General features: G+C 38.8%; 1 protein-coding gene across 3 annotated transcripts in view; it reads right to left on the reverse strand.

The window, feature by feature from the left end:
- The window catches only part of SSH2 (slingshot protein phosphatase 2), a 246458-nt gene that overhangs the window by 162718 nt on the left and 65172 nt on the right, over positions 1-18568 (reverse strand). For 2 of the 3 annotated variants that reach the window (XM_027519264.1, XM_027519262.1), the window contains exon 2: positions 16725-16805. The exons of the other annotated variant lie outside the window; for it this stretch is intronic. In XM_027519264.1, the coding sequence (XP_027375065.1) occupies positions 16725-16805 (81 nt within the window). The remainder of the gene's footprint in view (positions 1-16724; positions 16806-18568) is intronic. 3 annotated transcript variants of the gene reach the window in all.

Raw genomic sequence — 18568 nt, forward strand, 5'->3', positions numbered from 1 at the left:
TTGATGGCATCACCAACTCAATGGATATGAGTTTGAGCAAGCTCTGGGAGTTGGTGATGGACAGGGAAGCCTGGCATGCTGCAGCCCATGGGGTCACAAAGAATCTGACACAACTGAGCAACTAAACTGAACTAAACCATATACACAAAACATGGAAACTCAGGTCATGCCCTTAAGGCACTGGGACCACTCAGGGCAGTGTCACTACAGCCAGTGAAGGAAATACCAAGGCAAGTTCTGCACTGCTTTTGGTGGTTTAAATAGTGCAGAATAGTTCAGGATAGACGCTCAGTACCAGATCAGTGGAAAGCAAGAATCGGGTGATGGATGAAACAGGTGAAGAGGATTAAAAGGTACAAACCACCAGTTATAAATATAAGTAAGTCATGGGGATATAATATATAGCACAGGGAATAGTCCTTGTTATAATAACTTTGTATAGTGCAGAATGTATAAAAATACTGAATCACTATGTTATACATCTGAAATTAATATTCAAAGTCAACTATACTTCAATAAATTTCTTAATTTAAAAAAGGACAATATGATAGAGTAATAAATATCTACCTTATATCTGCTTCCCAGCCAAGTTTTTCTCCCTAAAAGCAATTGCTGTTTTCCATTTTTTGTATATTACCATATACAATCTAAGCATATTTAAGAATCTAAATATATTCTTTTTTCACCTGTTTTGGTTTTGGGTTTTTTGTTTGTTTTACACAAATGATACACATACTGCTTTGTGTCCTGGTGTTGTTGTCTTGGTGGTATCATTTCACAATAGGAGATAACTTCACATTGGTTCACATGGAAACTCCATGATGGACATTTAGGAGGTTTCTAATTTTTGCTATTATAAATGATGTTGCAATGAATAGCTTTGAATATCAATTTTTATACATATAGGAATATTTCTGGAGGATAAATTTCTCCTAGTGAAATTTTTGGAGCAAATGCTAGGGGCATTCAGAATTTTTATAGATAATTTCTAAATTATCCTCAATGGTGGCAATTTTAATTTATACCCCATCAACAATAAATAGCAATGCTGCTTCCCCTGTGATTCTGCCAACACAATGCAATTATCAAAATTTTTTGACCTTTGCCAATCTGAGAGGTAAAAAATGGAACTGGTTATGAAGACAATTGAATATCTTTACATATATTGAAGAGCCATTGGTATATCCTTTTTTGTGAAAGTCTGTTAATTACTTTTGTACATTGTTTTGTTTGTGGTCTTTTAAAAAATTATAGAACACATTATGTATTATAGAAATTAGATCTTTGTCATGTGTTGAAAATCTTTCTCCCAATGTGTTGTTTGTTTATAGGATCCTTTAATGTAGAAGTTTTGACTTCTTATATTTGAATTTATCAATGTTTCTTTTACAGTTTCTGAGTTTTGTGTCATAGTTTCTAAAAAGTCTGTCCTGCTCCAAGATTATGAAAAAAGTTTCTCCTGTATGTAATATCAATAACTTGTAATATCAATTTTTTTTTACATTTAATTCTTTGTTGTGCTGTGCTGTGCTGTGCTTAGTCACTCAATCATGGCTCCTCTGGTCCATGAGGATTCTTCAGGCAAGAATACTGAAGGGAGTTGCCATGCCCTCCTCCAGGAGATCTTCCCAACCCAGGGATCAAACCCAGGTCTCCTGCATTGCAGGCAGATTCTTTACCAACTGAGCCCTTTAATTTTCTGATTTGGCTATAATTTATTTTGTCATAAGAGTGAGGTAGAGCTGCAACTTAATTTTTCCATTTACTTACTTTTTCACTTAACATTTCAAATATAATTTCTCACAGAATTAGTTTTCATGTTTTTCATTGTAATGGATCCATTGAATTAATATTACCATAGGTTACTTAACCATCCCCTCTGTCCTACTACTAAACATATTCATTACTATGTTAGTACATATACTTTTCATTTTAAATAATCTCTTCAGAGAAAATTTTTAAGAATTAGATTTTTGGGTCAAAGAGTTTAAGCATTATTATAACTAAACTGTCAGACTGCCAGGATCTAATCAGTTTATAACCTTTACCAATACAATCAAGTAAGATGTATACATGAATATCAAGCACAAATCTTTTCCAAACAGAAAATTACACTAGGCACCATTTACATCTAAATAGCTCATAATCCAGAATCTAAAAACTTGCAGCACACTTCTACAGGAACTGACCAGCCGAAGAACTGCTATTTCCTGGGAGGAAAAAAAGAGTAAGTGAACAAATTCTTTTGGAGCAAAGGGCAATGCAGAGGCCTCTGCTGGAAAATTCTAAGACAATAACTTGGCAAATCAAGCATTACAACAGAGTGAGAAGAAGACTGCAGCATTTAAATTCAAGACCGTATTTCAAGACTGTTTCCCTCCATCCTTCCCTCCCCAGGAATGGTTTCCCTTCCTCCTACATTCTTTCCAAGCACCTTGAGGTTCTAGGCACCATCTAACACTTCTTAGCATCTTCCACGAGCAGTCTTCTGCTTGGTTCCCTATATCAGGGCCTTCAAATTAAGTTCAAGGCCAGGAACAACCCACTCCAGTACTCTTGCCTGGCAAATCCCATGGACGGAGGAGCCTGTTAGGCTGTAGTCCATGGGGTCACTAGAAGTCGGACACGACTGAGCGACTTCACTTTCACTTTTCACTTTCATGCACTGAAAGTGAAATGGCAACCCACTCCAGTATTCTTGCCTGGATAATCCCAGGGACGGGGGAGCCTGGTGGGCTGCCGTCTATGGGGTCACACAGAGTCAGACACGACTGAAGCAACTTAGCAGCAGCAGCAGCAGCAAGGCCAGGAAATATGATGTTGATTCCAAGTGGAACATCCACCCCGGCCCATGCATGCAAAGAGGGCACTTCCTCGTGCAAATATATCTAGTGTATTTACAGCAGAGATGCTCAGCTTCTTTGCATCTCTCTATCATTTGCTGAAATTCACATACTACTCGCCACCTTTGTTGCTCCCCCTTCTCTATGCTGCCTCCTAGGGCTCTTTTTTTCAGAGAAGGCAATGGCACCCCACTCCAGTACTCTTGCCTGGAAAATCCCATGGACGGAGGAGCCTGGTAGGCTTCAGTCCATGGGGTCACTACGAGTCGGACACGACTAAGCGACTTCACTTTCACGCATTGGAGAAGGAAATGGCAACCCACTCCAGTGTTCTTGCCTGGAGAATCCCATGGACGGAGGAGCCTAGTGGGCTGCCATCTATGGGGTCGCACAGAGTCGGACATGACTGAAGCGACTGAGCAGCAGCAGGGCTCTTTTTAAAGAAGCATTTTAGGAGGCAAACTTCTGAAAAAATTATCTTACTGTTGTAATTTCTTCCTTTAGGATGCCCCTCTGGAAACTTGGTACAGTGTCATGGTATGAATGCTGCTCAGACGAGAGAGGAGAGTCACAAACCTGGGGTAGGTTTCTAGTACAAGTCTGACAGGCAGCAGGCATGGTGAGTAGCTGCTTTCAGAATCAGACTTGAAATTTACTACTTACTAGATGTGACACTAAGTAAACTTCATAACTATTTTGAACTAAAATATCACCATGTTAGGCCCTTCTTGATTATCTAAATCGCAATTCTGCCTCGTTATTCTTTATTACTATTTCCCCATTTGTATTCTTCATGGCACAATCACATGTTGAAACTGAATTCTTTTTTGATTTTTATTATGTGTCTTCCCCAATGGACTGTAAGTTCCATAAGGGTAGGGTCTGACTTGTTCATCACTGGATACTCATTTCTCAGCATGGTGACTGCCACAGAGTACACTCAAGTAAAAGTAGAATAAATGAGCTCAATTTTCTTATTTGAAAACAGGGATAAATAACTACCCATATCAGAGATGTAGTATGAGAGAATACACGTAAAAACATTTAGGACAGAGTGAGGCACATGGTTCGTGCTCAACAAATGTTAAGCCACTATTTCAGTTACAGTTCTCAGAAGTCATGGCCTTTGTAACTTAACTTTCTTAATTGTAAAGTGGAAGAAAGAATGACTAGACTTCCCCTACCGCCAAAGCACACTGTGAGGTTACAAAGACATAAACAAAGACACTACGAGGAACTCAGAAGACAAGATCCACTGAGGTTAAGAATTTGTTAAGTTTACAACTCTCCCATGACATCTTAATCAGAGCCATTACTGCTCTCTCCAAGGTTAATAGTTCTTGCCTAATAGCTCTGAAATCGGGATTTCCCTCCCAGCACAGAGAAAACAGACTGGGAGAGCAAACTAAGCTGAGGAGGACTGCTTGAGCCTAACAGTGGCAGTACTCTAGAAATTCATAGAAAGAATGGAAAATCAATCTGGTTAGAAAATAGCCCTGTGATGTATCCAATTTCTGGTGATAAATACTATCTTACTTCCTAAAACACAAAACTTGATTGTTATTAAGCTACCTCCTCCTCTACATTTCTAACAACAATATGTCTTTATAATATTCCAAATTCAGTCTTCAAATGCCCCCAAATCTGTAATCTTATAATTCCTCCCTAGGGAACTTCTATGAACCACTATTCTTTTTCTTTAAAGATATCTTTATTTTTAATTTTTTTTTGGCTGCGCTAGGTCTTGGTTGCTGCTTCTAGGCCTTCTCTAGTTGCAGCGAGTAGGGGTTACTTTCTAGTTGCAGGGTGCGGGCTTCTCATTGTGGTGGTTTCTCTTGTTGTGGCGTATGGGCTCTAAAGAGTGGGAGCAGTAGCTGTGGCTGGCTTAGTTTCCCTGTAGCAGGTGGAATTTTCTGTATTAGGGTTCAAACCCATGTCCTCTGTATTTGTAGGCAGATTCTTAACCACTGGACCAACAGGGAAGTCCAAAGTACTGAAGTTTTTAAAAAAATATTCATAAATTTTTATTTACTTATTTGGCTGCACACGGGGACCTTTAGTTGCAGCATGCAGGATCCAGTTCCCTAACCAAGGATCAAACCTGAGAGCTCAGAGTCTTAACTGAGGAAATCTCTATGAATCACTATTCTTAACTCTGGCTGCACAAAGAACCACCTATAGATCTTTGTAAATAATAAAAATGTTGAGCTTATCTAAGATTCACTGAACTAGGAACTTCCTAAAGTGAGATTTGTTTGTCTATATTTCTGCAAAGTTCCACGAGTATTCTGCTGCAAAGCCAGAGTTAAGACCTACTACTCCATTTGCTCTTGACTGCCTAGCAGGAGAACAACATTCTATCCAAGGGTAAAGGCGATCCAGCACAAGGTTAAGAGCTCAAGCAGGGAGTGTCAGGCAGACTTGGGTCCCAATATCAGCATGGTCACATATCTTAGGCAAGTTTATGTCTTCTCAACTTTAGATGGGAAATACTGAAAGTACTTATGCTCAGAGACTTGGATTTTAGACTATGTAATAAGAAAATCACTTAGCACATCCAGTAAATAGTAAATGCTCAACAAATTGTCTCACTAACCTTTCAAAGGGCAGATTATTTCCAAGCTATAATTTTTTTTTTAAGTCTGTACAATTTTATTAATGAAAAACCTACAAGTCCTGCCATCTCCTGCTCTGCTTGTTCTCCTAAACCAAAACAAAGGGAAAATATACCTGATCAGGGCTTGGCCTCAGTTCATGGAAGCAGGATAACTCAGCTAGAGCTTTTATTTGGTTGATTTTATAAATTAGGCCAAGTTCTTGGTTTCTGCCTGTAGTTGTTTAACTGCTACATTCTGCATAGTCTCATGCCAGATGTCTCAAAAATATGTCTCTGGCCAAAAGAAGGACCAGAAACCAGACCAATATAAATCCAGCACAGGAAAGCAAGATGTGCTGGAAGCATTGTTTTCAGATTCCTTTAGCCAAGACACAAAACTACATGCAACTTGCAAATCAACTTGCAAATCACAGGCGCTTCGGCAAATACTAAGATGAACAAGAAAAAGTTTCTGGCCTTTCAGTAGTCATTTTATGAAGTTAAATAACATATTTTACAGGTCGCTACAAGTTAGTCATACCACAGGCCAAACCAAGGATGGTGAAGAGAAGCAAAGACAGTCAGGATGCCCACTTTTCCCTCCTCCTTCCCCCCAGAGCTGGACTATGAACTTAATTGTGCCCATGGACAAGAGTGGCATTGTCCTGACTCTGCTGAAGAGATGATGACATCAGGGAATCCTATATCTGCCTCTGCTCTCAGCAAAGATAATGTGCCAGACCCAGAAACCATCTCATTTAATTCTAACAACTCTATGAGACAGGTGCTATTGTTATACCTGTTTTACAGATGGGGGAAGTAAGGCTTAGTGAAGTGGAGTCACACAGCCAGTAAGAGTGACTTAACTATGAGCTGGGACTCTGACTCAGGCTGTTAGAATCTTAGCCTGAACTCTTTAAAGATTACATGATGCTATATATGGAATCCAGAAAAATGGTACTGATGAACCTCATTTGCAGGGCAGCGATAGAGATGCAAATGTAGAAAATGGACTTGTGGAGATGGAGTGGGGGGAAGAGAGGGTGGAACGAGTTGAGAGAGTAGCACTGACAAATGTGCACTGGCGTGTGTAAAGCAGACAGCTAGTGGGAAGCTGCTGCAAAGGGGGCTCAGCTCAGTGCTCTGTGATGACCTAGAGGGGTGGGATGATAGGGGGTGGGGGGAGGCTCAAGATGGAGAGGATATATGTATACTTATGGCTGATTCATGTTGTTGTACGGCAGAAACCAACACATTGTAAAGCAATTATCCTCCAATTAAAATTTTTTTTAAAGATTACACAATGCTTATCCCTGATTCTGGAGTTCAGAGAGGTCATCTAAAGAGCATAGCCTGATGCCTACATCAAAATCATATGGTCAAGAAGCCGGGAGAGTGGTTATCTCTAGGGGGTGAGGGCCAGAGGGTGAGTAGTGATGGGAAGGAACCAAGGAGGGGGTGATGGAGGAAGGGGAACTGGTGGAGGGGTGTAGTAATACTCAGTCTCTTGATCTAGGTCCAGGTGACACAGTTTCTTGGTGTGTTTGTAAAAACCCCAGTCTGTGAAAATTCAAGATAAACATAAAAGTACACCTTTCTGTATGTATATTTTATTTTAATAAAAATATAATTCACAAAGTGTAAAAGTGCTCTTTGATTCTTTTCTATGTCAGATCCTAGGACTGATGACTAAAGAAGAGTAAGTCTTAGTAGCCTTGTCGAAAACTTTACCCCTTATTGACACAGGTTTACTAAGGATTTGACCCACCCAATTTCAGTATCTTGCTTCGCTTTTTAACAGAAGCCTAGCCAGGGAATTTCACTGAATAAAAGTTGCATTCTACCTGAGGTAGCAAATGTATACAGTCAACTCTTATTATTCCACTCCATCTTACATTTTATTCACTCTTTAGAGGTTACAAATGTCATAGATTGGAGCTCTGACTGGAGGTAAAAAAAATTAGCATAGCTAGAGTTAAAACAGTGGTTCTAAATCCTTCCCTAGTGGCTCAGCTGGTAAAGAATCTGCCTGCAATGCAGGAGACCTGGGTTCAATCCCTGGTTGAAAAGATCCCCCAGAGAAGGGAATGGCAACCCACTCCAGTATTCCTGCCTGGAGAATTCTGTGGACAGAGGAGCCTGACAGCCTACAGTCCATGGGATTGCAGAGTCGGACATGACTGAGAGACTAACACTTTCACTTTCATTTTCACAATCCTGGATTCATATTAGAATAATCCTGGAAGCCTTTAAAAAATACCAATATCTGGGTCCCACTCAGAGATCCTGGTTTAACTGGAATGAGGTAAGACCCTGTTATTAAATTATTTTAAAAGGTCACCAGATGATTCTAACATGCAGCCAAGATGAGAGCCACTGAGTTAAACTATAAAGCTAATTTTTAAAGTAGCCTTTGTACCGAAGATTACTACAAATCTCATTTCTCTTCAAATCACTTAAGACTTTAAAAAAAGAAAAGCTGAACATTAGTTCTCATTTGTTATTCTAGGATAAAAACAGTTGAGATATGCCTTATTCTGGAACAACAACAACAAAAATTATCATAGGCTTTCTACTGGCATAATGATTTGGATCAGAGCCCCTCCAAGGGAGAAAAATAGGAATACTGCTCATGGTGAAGCTGTTTCTGCCACTAGCAAGACTTTTAACCTGTTTTCTGACCAGGTGCTCTAGTCAGCAATCTCTTCGCTATGCAGCAGAAGTGAGGCAGAAAAAACGCAAATCATTCTGAACTCTGGTCAGACAGCTGTTCGCTGTTGGCTAACTGGCCATTTGAAACTCGTAATAAAACCCACACTGCCTTAGCAATGAATTTCCCTTTTTAAATTCTTTTTACATTTGTGTGTGTTGGCTAGTGAAATGGTGTTTCTGCAAGTGAGTCTGAAAAAGAAATAAAACACACACACAGTACAGGGAGCTGAAAGGAAGAGGGTAAACACAAATCATCAGAAATGACCAGATGCACATGCTCGCTGGCCCACATACCATCATTACTTTGCATCCAACCAGTTTGTTATCACTGTAGCTGTAGGTTTATCTACAAACATCTTGTTTGTGCTCATAATTTCTAGAGATTTAGAAAAGTAGATTTCTTAGCAATTTCCAGTTCTCCCCTCCTAAGTGTAGTTTTACTTTCTAAGCCAACAAATCATTCATTAATTTTATCATTCTATACACCATATTCTGGGCTTCCCTGGTGGCTCAGCAGTAAAGAATCCCACCTGCAATGAAGGAGACAAAGGTTCAATCCCTGGGTTGGGAAGATCCCCTGGAGAAGGAAATGGCAACCCACTCCAGCATTCTTGCTTGGGAAATCCTATGGACAGAGGAACCTGGCAGGACACAGTCCATGGGGTCAGAAAGAGTTGGACATGACTTAGCAACTAAACAACACCACCACCATATTCTAAGACTTAAAACATACATGAAAACTAGGATGCTTCCAAAGAAACCTGAAGATTAAGACTCCTATCTTCAAACCATAGGCTGGCTACTTATTTGAACCAGGCTTTATCTTAATACTAATAACTTATTAATATTCTATAATCCTTCATCTTGAATTTAGTATTAGCCAAGTTAAATATTCTCTCTCTCCCAAAGCAATTCTCTTACCCTACTGCATGTGAAAACCTCTGTAGATGTTGCCACTAGAAGGGTACTGTTATATTCTGAGACACCTGCCCCACCGTAGAAGAGAATGCAAACCTAAAGTTTAAAAATGTAAAGTATTCTAAACAAAGGGAGAAAAATCAAATCAATAAAATTAGAAATGAAAATGGAGAGATCACAATAGACAACACAGAAATACAAAGAATCATAAGAGACTACTATCAGCAATTATATGCCAATAAAATGGACAATTTGGAAGAAATGGACGAATTCTTAGAAAACTACAACTTTCCAAAACTGAACCAGGAAGAAATAGAAAATCTTCACAGACCCATCACAAGCACAGAAATTGAAACTATAATCAGAAACCTTCCAGCAAACAAAAGCCCAGGTCCAGAGGGCTTCACAGCTGAATTCTACCAAAAATTTAGAGAAGACCTACTCTTCCAGAAAATTGCAGAGGAAGGTAAACTTCCAAACTCATTCTGTGAGGCCACCATCACCCTAATACCAAAACCTACAAAGATGCCACAAAAAAAGAAAACTACAGGCCAATATCACTGATGAACATAGATGCAAAAATCCTTAACAAAATTCTAGCAATCAGAATCCAACAACACATTAAAAAGATCATGGAGAAGGCAATGGCAACCCACTCCAGTATTCTTGCCTGGAGAATCCCAGAGACCGGGGAACCTGGTGGGCTGCTGTCTATGGGGTCACACAGAGTCGGACACGACTGAAGCGACTTAGCAGCAGCAGGGATTTGTTAGTTTAATTTTACTTGAATATCTTATTAATCTGCATGTGCACTACTAAGGTACCTAAAAAACTCGGTATGATTAGGGTTTGCATTACCAATTTTCTGTTTTGGAAAAAACTTTCCTCAAATGTAAGATCAATGCATGATCATTACAAATCAGTTGTATTTAACCTAGAAAATAAAAGCGTCCCATAATTTTATCCTTAGTTAAGAATATAATCCTCTTTTTTAACATGTACTGATCTTCCCCCTTGTTCATAAGAATGTGGTCATATTCTGTATTTTCCAATTTGCTTTTTCATGTGATCCAAAGTTATTTCCTATCATTTTATTTTAAAGACTATATTATACAAATGAACTTAACTAAGCTGCTATTGACAGACATTTGGGTTTTTCCCAGTTTTACCCAATACAAACCAAGTTAAAATAAACATCCTATGTATGTTACTATATATTTAATGAGTAGATTTAGGGTGGATCCCCAGATCTGGTATTGCTTGGGCAAAGGGCATGAACAATCTAAACTTCCTCTCCAAACCAACCCCATTAATAGATCTCCTCTTTGCCAAACTGTAGTATCATCCAAACTTTACCTCATAGTTGGTAGGGTGGGAGTAGAAATAACTGTTTACTTTAATGTTCTTTACCATCTTACTGAATCCTAAAAACTCTTTGTATACTGGTATTCCTAGCCATTTATCTGATAAGAAGGCAAATATTTCACTCATTAGCTGTATGTATTTTAATTCAATTCATGGCATTTTCAACATGTAGTATTTTCAATTTTCATGTAATAAAAAATTTCAATTTCTTAAAAAAAACAAAAAGATCATACACCATGACCAAGTGGGCTTTATCCCAGGGATGCAAGGATTCTTTAATACCTGTAAATCAATCACTGTAATACACCACATTAACAAATTGAAAAATAAAAGCCATATGATTATCTCAATAGATGCAGAGAAAGCCTTTGACAAAATTCAACATCCATTTATGATAAAAACTCTCCAGAAAGCAGGAATAGAAGGAACATACCTCAACATAATAAAAGCTATATATGACAAACCCACAGCAAACATTATCCTCAATGGTGAAAAATTGAAAGCATTTCCTCTAAAGTCAGGAACAAGACAAGGGTGCCCACTTTCACCATACTATTCAACATAGTTTTGGAAGTTTTGGCCACAGCAATCAGAGCAGAAAAAGAAATAAAAGGAATCCAGATTGGAAAAGAAGAAGTAAAACTCTCACTGTTTGCAGATGACATGATCCTCTACATAGAAAACCCTAAGACTCCACCAGAAAATTACTGGAGCTAATCAATGACTATAGTAAAGTTTCAGGATATAAAATCAACACACAGAAATCCCTTGCATTCCTATACACTAATAATGAGAAAGTAGAAAGAGAAATAAGGAAACAATTCCATTCACCATTGCAACAAAAAGAATAAAATACTCAGGAATATATCTATGTAAAGAAACTAAAGACCTATATATAGAAAACTATAAAACACTGGTGAAAGAAATCAAAGAGGACACTAATAGATGGAAAAATATACCATGTTCATGGATCGGAAGAATCAATATAGTGAAAATGAGTATACTACCCAAAGAAATTTATAGATTCAATGCAATCCCTATCAAGCTACCTACGGTATTTTTCACAGAGCTAGAACAAATAATTTCACAATTTGTAAGGAAATACAAAAAACCTCAAATAGCCAAAGCAATCTTGAGAAAGAAGAATGGAACTGGAGGAATCAACCTGCCTGACTTCAGGCTCTACTACAAAGCCACAGTCATCAAGACAGTTTGGTACTGGCACAAAGACAGAAATATAGATCAATGGAACAAAATAGAAAGCCCAGAGATAAATCTATGCACCTATGGACACCTTATCTTTGACAAAGGAGGCAAGAATATACAATGGAGAAAAGACAATCTCTTTAACAAGTGTTTCTGGGAAAACTGGTCAACCACTTGTAGAAGAATGAAACTAGAACACTTTCTAACACCATACACAAAAATAAACTCAAAATGGATTAAAGATCGAAATGTAAGACCAGAAACTATAAAACTCCCAGAGGAGAACATAGGCAAAACACTCTCCGACATAAATCACAGCAGGATCCTCTATGACCCACCTCCCAGAATATTGGAAATAAAAGCAAAAATAAACAAATGGGACCTAATTAAAATTAAAAGCTTCTGCACAACAAAGGAAACTATTAGCAAGGTGAAAAGACAGCCTTCAGAATGGGAGAAAATAATAGCAAATGAAGCAACTGACAAAGACGTAATCTCAAAAATATATAAGCAATTCTTGCAGCTCAATTCCAGAAAAATAAATGACCCGATCAAAAAATGGGCCAAAGAGCTAAACAGACATTTCTCCAAAGAGGACATACAGATGGTTAACAAACACATGAAAAGATGTTCAACATCACTCCTTATCAGAGAAATGCAAATCAAAACCACAATGAGGTACCATTTCACAGCAGTCAGAATGGCTGTGATCCAAAAGTCTACAAGCAATAAATGCTGGAGAGGATGTGGAGAAAAGGGAACCCTCTTACACTGTTGGTGGGAATGCAAACTAGTACAGCCACTATGGCGAACAGTGTAGAGATTCCTTAAAAAACTGGAAATAGAACTGCCTTATGACCCAACAATCCCACTGCTGGGCATACACACTGAGGAAACCAGAATTGAAAGAGACACATGTACCCCAATGTTCATCACAACACTGTTTATAATAGCCAGGACATGGCAGCAACCTAGATGTCCATCAGCAGATGAATGGATAAGAAAGCTGTGGTACATATACACAATGGAGTATTACTCAGCCATTAAAAAGAATACATTTGAATCAGTTCTAATGAGGTGGATGAAACTGGAGCCTATTATACAGAGTGAAGTAAGCCAGAAGGAAAAACACCAATACAGTATACTAACACATATATATGGAATTTAGAAAGATGGTAACGACAACCCTGTATGCGAGACAGCAAAAGAGACACAGATGTATAGAACAGTCTTTTGGACTCTGTGGGAGAGGGAAAAGTAGGATGATTTGGGAGAATGGCATTGAAACATGTATAATATCATATAAGAAACGAATCGCCAGTCCAGGTTCAATGCAGGATACAGGATGCTTGGGGCTGGTGCACTGGGATGACCCAGAGGGATGGTACGGGGAGAGAGGTGGGAGGGGGGGTTCAGGATGGGGAACACGTGTACATCCGTGGTAGATTCATGTTGATGTATGGCAAAACCAACACAATACTGTAAAGTAAAAAAAAAAAAAAAATGTAAAGTATTCTAAACCAAATAGTTTTTACATTTTAGATTTTTCTTTCTTTTCATCTGCCTTCTTCACATTCAATTCTAGAGTGTAGCTTTCCTTTTCTTTCTTTAACAACAAAAAGCTAACACCTCTCCCTTTTACTGGGCTATTCAAACACAAAATGTGTTTTGATTGCACACAGGGAAAATGCATTCCCTCCAAGGATATAATATCCAAGCAAAGGAGTATCCATCCCTCTTCCAGCCTGGTAGGGTAGGGGAGGAGTCAGAAGAGCACAGAAAAGAGACAAAGAATTAAGTTGTATTCTTAGGAGATAAACTAACACAAGCATTTTCCTGACCTATAGGCTAGGGAAGAAATAACCCTACAATGGGGATGAATCCAGTTGTTTCAGCTTAAGCCCACAATCACCATAACTGGAAACCCGGGTCAGGCAGAGCTCTTTTCCTTCAAGGCAGGAGAGCAGTAGGTATGAGGATGGGAAACGAAGAGAACCCTCAGGAGTCTTCAGGGGCTGCTGCAGCCACCAGTACCCAACCTGCTCTAGTCCCTGTTTACGTTCTTTCTTATCTGGAGCCAAAGTGAAACTCCTGCTGCTTGGGCCAGTGTCTTCTTCCTTTGTGACCTCTTTCAGTCACAGGTTCACCGTGCTCTAGGGCAGGCAGTCCCTCTTCCCATTATGGAGGCCTCCAGCGACCCTGTGCATAGCAGAGGGAGAATTAGCTGCTGATGCTTCTACCCTGTTTTTGGTTCCCTAGAGGCTGAGTGATGCCAGGGAAGGGGCAGAGGTCTCTCTACATTCCTCTCCTCTCTTTCATGAAACCCCCAGGCGATGTCAGGCAGCCAGCCCTCTTCCAAGCCCTCATCCCTCTCTGCCTCCAGCCAAATCTCCTTCCACTCACCCACAGATCTCTTCTCTTCTCCCCATGTATTGCATTTCCATGAATACCATGAGACTAATCTGTTGAACGGTAGATGATACATTCTCCTAGAGTAAATTCTTTTTAATTTCCACTTTATTGGGGGTATAATTGACAAATAAAATTGTAAGCTATTTAAAGTGTACACTGTGGTGATTTATATATGAATACATTGTGAAACGATTCCCCTCATCTGGTTAATACTTTATATATATATATATATAAAGTATTGGTGAGTATACATAAGTAATATATATGTATATATACAGGTTTTATATATATATATATAATATATATACATTAGTGAGAACCTTTAAGTTCTGCTCTTTTAGCAATTTCAAATATACAATGTTAACTACTGTCACCATGTTTTACATTCGATTCTCAGACCTTATTTACCTTGTAGCTGTATGTTTGCTCTTACGGTAGATTTGATATTTTATGCCTAACTCCCACAGCCTTGGGACTGGGAATTTGTACATAAGAATCAATCAAAACTTGGTGAATGAATGAATCCATGCGTAAGTAAAGGAATGAATATAGTTGACCGAAGTTCATATTTCTGTTATCCCAAGGTTGACTGAAAAAGTTCTTTATCTTCTACTTTTCATTACAAGTTAACTTCTATTTCAAATAGTTACCAAGATCCCTACCATTTTCTTTGAAGAAAATCCAAAGTGGGGATTTCAGTCAGTTTGCTCTGCAAATAATTTTGCTTTAGAGTTTAAACCTTCATACTGGGAAGGACCTTTTCAATCTCCTTTGATGTGAAGAGTGGGAATGGGAAGGTTAAAAAAAAAAAAATGTGGGAAATACTCCTTGAACAAACAAAACAGGAGGATCCAGTACCTTCACAGGTGAAGCCAGTCAAGTACATGAAACCAGTTTTGCCTCCCGGAGAGGCAACAAACCTGACTTAAATGACTGAAAGTTCTGGCAATAAAATCAAGCAATGGGGCAACTAAGCCCATTTGCCACAACAACTGAGGTCAGCATGCTCTAGGGTCGTTGAACTTGTGACTACCGAGCGCATGTGCCCTACAGCCCGCCCACCACAGCTAGAGAGTAGCCTTCACCCTCCATAACCTGAGCAAGCCCGCTTGCAGCACCGAAGACCCAGCACAGCCAAAACTAAATAAATGAATAAATATTTTTAAAAATCAAGCAATCCAGAGTAATTTGCAAATATATATATCCATCTAATTTTTCCTAATAGAGAAAACTATTAAAACTAGAATCTTTTCCCTACATGTCCAACTTCATAAAAATCTTTATGTGGACTGCCATGCACTGATCTCTGTAAGACAAAAATCAGCCAAAACAAGAAGGATTAAAAACATCCTCAGTCCAAGTGCAGAGGACCCCACTGCAGACTGAACCAAATAAATCTTGTAGGATACTACATGTAAGGAGACCAGTACACGTTCCATCACTGATGATGCTGCCTGCCGATAATGTGCGCACTGACGGCTGCCAGCTAAGATCTGATGTCAGTGCTGCTCCTGCTTATCGCACAACACTAGGCAAAGAATATAACCTTTCCACCCTCAGTCTGTCATCTCCTACGTGTAGATAATAAATGAGTGTTCATGTGAATTCATTAATGTTTTCAAGTCCTAGGGAAGTGAGTTATTAGTGAGTCACAGCAACTGACTTTGTGCCATTTCAGACTCTTCGTCAGTGCGGAATGAAGTGCAACCAGATGAATCAACATAATGGTTGAACAAGGTCCTAAACCAATGATCACCTTCACTGTGCCATGAAGGTGAAGTAAAGACAGTTTAAAGCAGACAGTACTATGCTGGTATACTTGATAGGCACAACTTCGAGACAGAGTTTCCATTGGTGAAACTTGAACAATATTTATAGAATATCTACTATGCACAATAAGCATTCTGGAATAGACAGAATCCAGATTTATGATTGAGGTTTGTAAAACCTAGTTTGAACTATGGCTTGCAAAGGCAGTTATCTTACTGAAAGCAATATGTAGTCGACTTAAGTCATTCTCTAACTTCAGCCTGATTCCGTGGGTAATTTGCGATAATCAGAAAACTATGCTGGGGATCAGATGTTGTTCAGTGGCTAAGTCACGTCCAACTCTGTGTGACCTCATGGGCTGTAGCAGGCCAGGCTCCAGATGAGATCAATACAATTTATAATACCTCATGAAATGTAGTTAGATAGTTCTAAGTTCGAGATGATCTGGCTGACTCTCTAGGATTTATAACACTACTTTGTCTTAAAGTTATCAACAGCCAGGATATGTTAGGTCTTTGTATGTGGGGAATAAAGGTCCAGTGGCAGCACCAATACCAGCTGTCACAGGGAAAAGACCAAAAAAAAAAAAATGTGAAAAACCCACAAAAACAACCACATTCCTTAGTGAAGAAGACTTACTTAAGGTTCCAGGCTACAGCATTTATCTACGTCGATAGATATGCTTTGAGGGGAGATTATTACACATACACATACACCAGACTATTTATACATATGTTCATTCCAAGTCACTTATTTGCCTTCCCAAGCTATTTGGCTGAGTTAGGCCAAACAGATAAAGATAAAATAATTGGCACTATCTCAGCTGCACTGAAGAGCCATATTTACTCTAAAAACTTTCACCTGAATCACCAAAGGCTGTAGAAAGACAAATACCTACGTACATTGGAATCACTAAAGATTTCTGAGTCTTCACATTCACAGCAAAGTAATGCTGCGGATTCACTGTCTTCCAGGTGAGAGCTCTGTAACACAAACGAGATTATTTCAGAGATCCAGATACTGGGGCCATAGCATGAGGAGAAAGGCCAGCAGAAATCACTGAGTTGCTGTTAGCTCATAGGTGAAAAGCTGATTCTGATTAGTAATGGCTGTTTTGGAGAGAATAAAGCCAACAAGGTGATTGGTTAGGAAAAGTGAGGCATGTTGGATTAGCTGAAGCATTTTCTGTGGTTTCCAACTGGGCCATGGGATGTCCTTTTTCTGTAAAGATGTTGCTACTAACCCTTCAGAGTATGTACTCTGGACTTCTTCCAGAACAGGGTAGGTTTGTGTTCACTTGTCCTCATATTCAAAGGTATGTATTCAATGACTGTTTAGAGACAGGCTTTCGAATGTAACAGCGCACGATTAGGGGTTCGAACCACTAGCCTAGCCAGCCTCATTAGTCCTCTGCTAACAAGTGTTTATAAGGAGAGCCAAAACACATGCCCTAGCCAAGTCCTACTGATATATGCCAGAAAACAATTTAAAACCTTTCTTCCACTCTCCAATCTCTTTTTCAAAATCTGTCTAGAAGACAGATAAGAAAAATGAGACAAAGGGGTGAAACAATTAGCTGGTAACACAAGAGAATTTTCCCTTATGACTAAAATGAGCACACACACACAAAAGCTCCAATTGTGACCCATTGCTGCTGCTGCTGCTAAGTTGCTTCAGTCCTGTCCAACTCTATGTGACCCCATAGACAGCAGCCCACCAGGCTCCCCCGTCCCTGGGATTCTCCAGGCAAGAACACTGGAGTGGGTTGCCATTTCCTTCTAAGTTTCTTCTAATATTTGCTGTTTGGGTAACAGCTACTGGCAACTTGAGTTATCCCTACATAGAGACGTATACACTTATGTCATCAAAACTTCATACTACTATATGATGTACCAATCTCACTTCTGGGTACAAATCCAAAAGAATAGAAATCAGGGTCTTGAAGAGATGTCTGCATCTTATTTTAAATGTTCTTACCACAAAACAAACAACAAAACCCCTAGGAGCCTAAGGAAACTTTTGGAGTTAATAGATATTTTTATTACCTTGATTATCCAATGATGATTTTCATGGATGTATGCACATGTCCAAACTCATCAAATTGGATATGTTAACTATGTTGAGTTTTTTTGTTTATCAATCAGACCTCAATAAGTCTATTAAACAAGCAAAAAAACAAATTGTCACTATCTGTGGCTGAAGCTTAATCATACACAACTACTTTATGGCTATCATGGTTGACTGATATTTTGTATTTTCAAAGCTGAGACTGTTTCGACTCGTAGAATACCTGCAGAGATGAGTTTTAGAGTGCAGATAAACAGAGTAAAGTTCAGAGTTCCTACTTCTGGTAACTTCCTTCTGTTTTATTTCCTTCTTATCTTTTCCTACCCTGATCCTTTGCCTACTTTTGGGTTTTGTCCTTACAACCAAGTCTCATATTCCATTTCTCCTCTCTTCCTCTTTCAGAAAGTAAACAAACAATTAAATATTTAAAATCATTTTTAGGTCTTGCAAATGCAAAGTCCCTTTCTTATTCCCTTGCATTTTGGAGGAGGAGAAAATGAGAATATTTATTCTCCTTTGTCTTAAAAAAAAATCAGTCTACAAAATATGTGACTACTTCTGAAAGTCATATTAGAAAAGCTAATGCATTAATAAATAACAAACAAAATATCTGAAGGAAAAAGGCAGAGATCAAAGCTGCTTTCAGTTCTCCCAAATTCCTTATATCACAACAGATATA

The sequence above is a fragment of the Bos indicus x Bos taurus genome, chromosome 19 (assembly GCF_003369695.1).
Source record: "Bos indicus x Bos taurus breed Angus x Brahman F1 hybrid chromosome 19, Bos_hybrid_MaternalHap_v2.0, whole genome shotgun sequence".
Classification (NCBI taxonomy): Eukaryota; Metazoa; Chordata; class Mammalia; order Artiodactyla; family Bovidae; genus Bos; species Bos indicus x Bos taurus.